The 1776-nt window shown below is 40.7% G+C and overlaps 1 protein-coding gene across 5 annotated transcripts in view; it reads left to right on the plus strand.

Moving 5' to 3' along the window:
• Nucleotides 1–1776, plus strand: part of Ift140 (intraflagellar transport 140) — a 109826-nt gene that overhangs the window by 55353 nt on the left and 52697 nt on the right. For all 5 annotated transcript variants that reach the window (XM_023711628.1, XM_023711627.1, XM_023711629.1 and 2 more), the window contains one exon: nucleotides 848–978. In XM_023711628.1, the coding sequence (XP_023567396.1) occupies nucleotides 848–978 (131 nt within the window). The remainder of the gene's footprint in view (nucleotides 1–847; nucleotides 979–1776) is intronic.

Raw genomic sequence — 1776 nt, forward strand, 5'->3', positions numbered from 1 at the left:
TGGTGCTGGGGGATTGAACCGTGGTCCCTGATGCTTTGCCAAGCTTGTTCTAAGTAGGTGCTTTAGACCACTGAGCCATCTCTCCAGCCCCAATGCTTTTTCTTTATACAGTACACTTTGTTATTTATCCATTCTTTTTGATGTCTTCCCTTTCTTCCTTTTGTGAGTGGTACTACTTTCAACTTGAGATTGTAATCATCACCACAGAAAGCTCCAAAGGTCCTACTGGGCAGTATACACTGAGCAGCAGGCATTGTCTCTTTCCTAACATAGCACATGTGACCAGGCCTCAGGGTGTTCCTGCCCCTGGTCCTTATGGTGAATCATACATATTACCTCATGTGCTAGCCCTAGAGTGGAAACAGCTAGCCCTCCTCTATCTTCATGAAGTTTATTTTTACTCAGCTTTGTGAAAGTTGTTTCATCAGAATCCAGACTAATCTATGTCATCTAAGAAAACATTGGGCAATTTTTTATGTTTGTTTTGTTTCTCTGAAATTGTAGACTAATAATTTGAGCTGTGCATGATAACATATACCTGTAATCCCAGCGCTCCTGAGGCTGATGCAAGAGTGTCAATTAGAGTTCAAGGCCAGCCAGTGAGTTCAGAAGGCTAGCCTGAACTACATCGTGAGATCCTGCCAAAAGAAGGGGGAAGGGGAGGGAGAGAGAACTCAAAAATTGTTTCAGTAGGATAAAAGGAAATTGATGTTCAAATTATAAATCTTGAAAATGTGCCACTCCCTAGAGGCTAACATGGTTGTAGATGCAGTTGGCAAGTATATTCTACTTACCACATCAGGGGTCCAGGTTGCTCTGGGAACTATCCCATCTTCTCTTCCCTCAGGCTGACAACACTCCTGATTCCAGAATCTGCTTCTATGATGTTGAAATGGACACAGTGACTGTCTTTGACCTCAAGACTGGACAGATTGATCAGAGAGAGACACTATCCTTTATTGGACAAGAAACTAACAAGTAAGATTGTGTTTGGGGGGCTGGAGAGATGGCTCAGTCAGTAGAATAAGCGTTTGCCTCGCAAGCTCGAGGGCCTGAGTTTAATCCCCAGTTCTGCCAAAATAAATAAATAATCCCAGCTGCTCAGAAAGTTAAGGCAAAAATATCAAAAGTTTGAGGCTTTTTTTTTTTGGATTGAATTCTTTTTTTTTTTTTTTTTTTTTTTTTTTACGGAACAAGGCATTGAACTCAGGCCCTTGAAAAAAAAAGTTTGAGGCTAATGGAGCAATTTAGCAAGGCCCTATCTCAAAAATGACTGGAAATATAGCTCAGTGATAGAACACTCCTGAATTTGATCCCCATTACTCAGAGCTAACAAGGAAACACCCTTAGGCAGTTGAAGTGGATTTGAGTCTTGGTCTCTGTCCTTCAGTGTTAAAATTCTGAAATTGGTTGAGTAGGATGTAAACTTCAGAATGGTTCTAGCCACAGTATCTGTAAAAACAGCCCAGGAATCACAGGTCAGAGGACAGCAAGGAAGCCCTGGAGACCCGAGGTCTCCCATAGGAGGAAGGGTACTTGTCTTTTTTTGTTGTTTTTGCATTGCCACAGATCAAAGCTATATCCTCACACATACTAGACAAGTACTCTACCACTGAGCCACACCATAAGTGCAGCACTTTTGTCTTTGTAGAATATGTTTCTAGAAAAAAGAGACTTTTAGCTCAGGAATTTAACATATTTTAGTTCCCTCTGCGTTGAGAGTATAGTCTTAGACTTCAAGGTTGGTTCTTTTTTAAATTTTATTTATTTATTTAT

Source organism: Octodon degus, unplaced genomic scaffold (genome assembly GCF_000260255.1).
Source record: "Octodon degus isolate 3935 unplaced genomic scaffold, OctDeg1.0 scaffold00021, whole genome shotgun sequence".
NCBI classification, from domain to species: Eukaryota; Metazoa; Chordata; class Mammalia; order Rodentia; family Octodontidae; genus Octodon; species Octodon degus.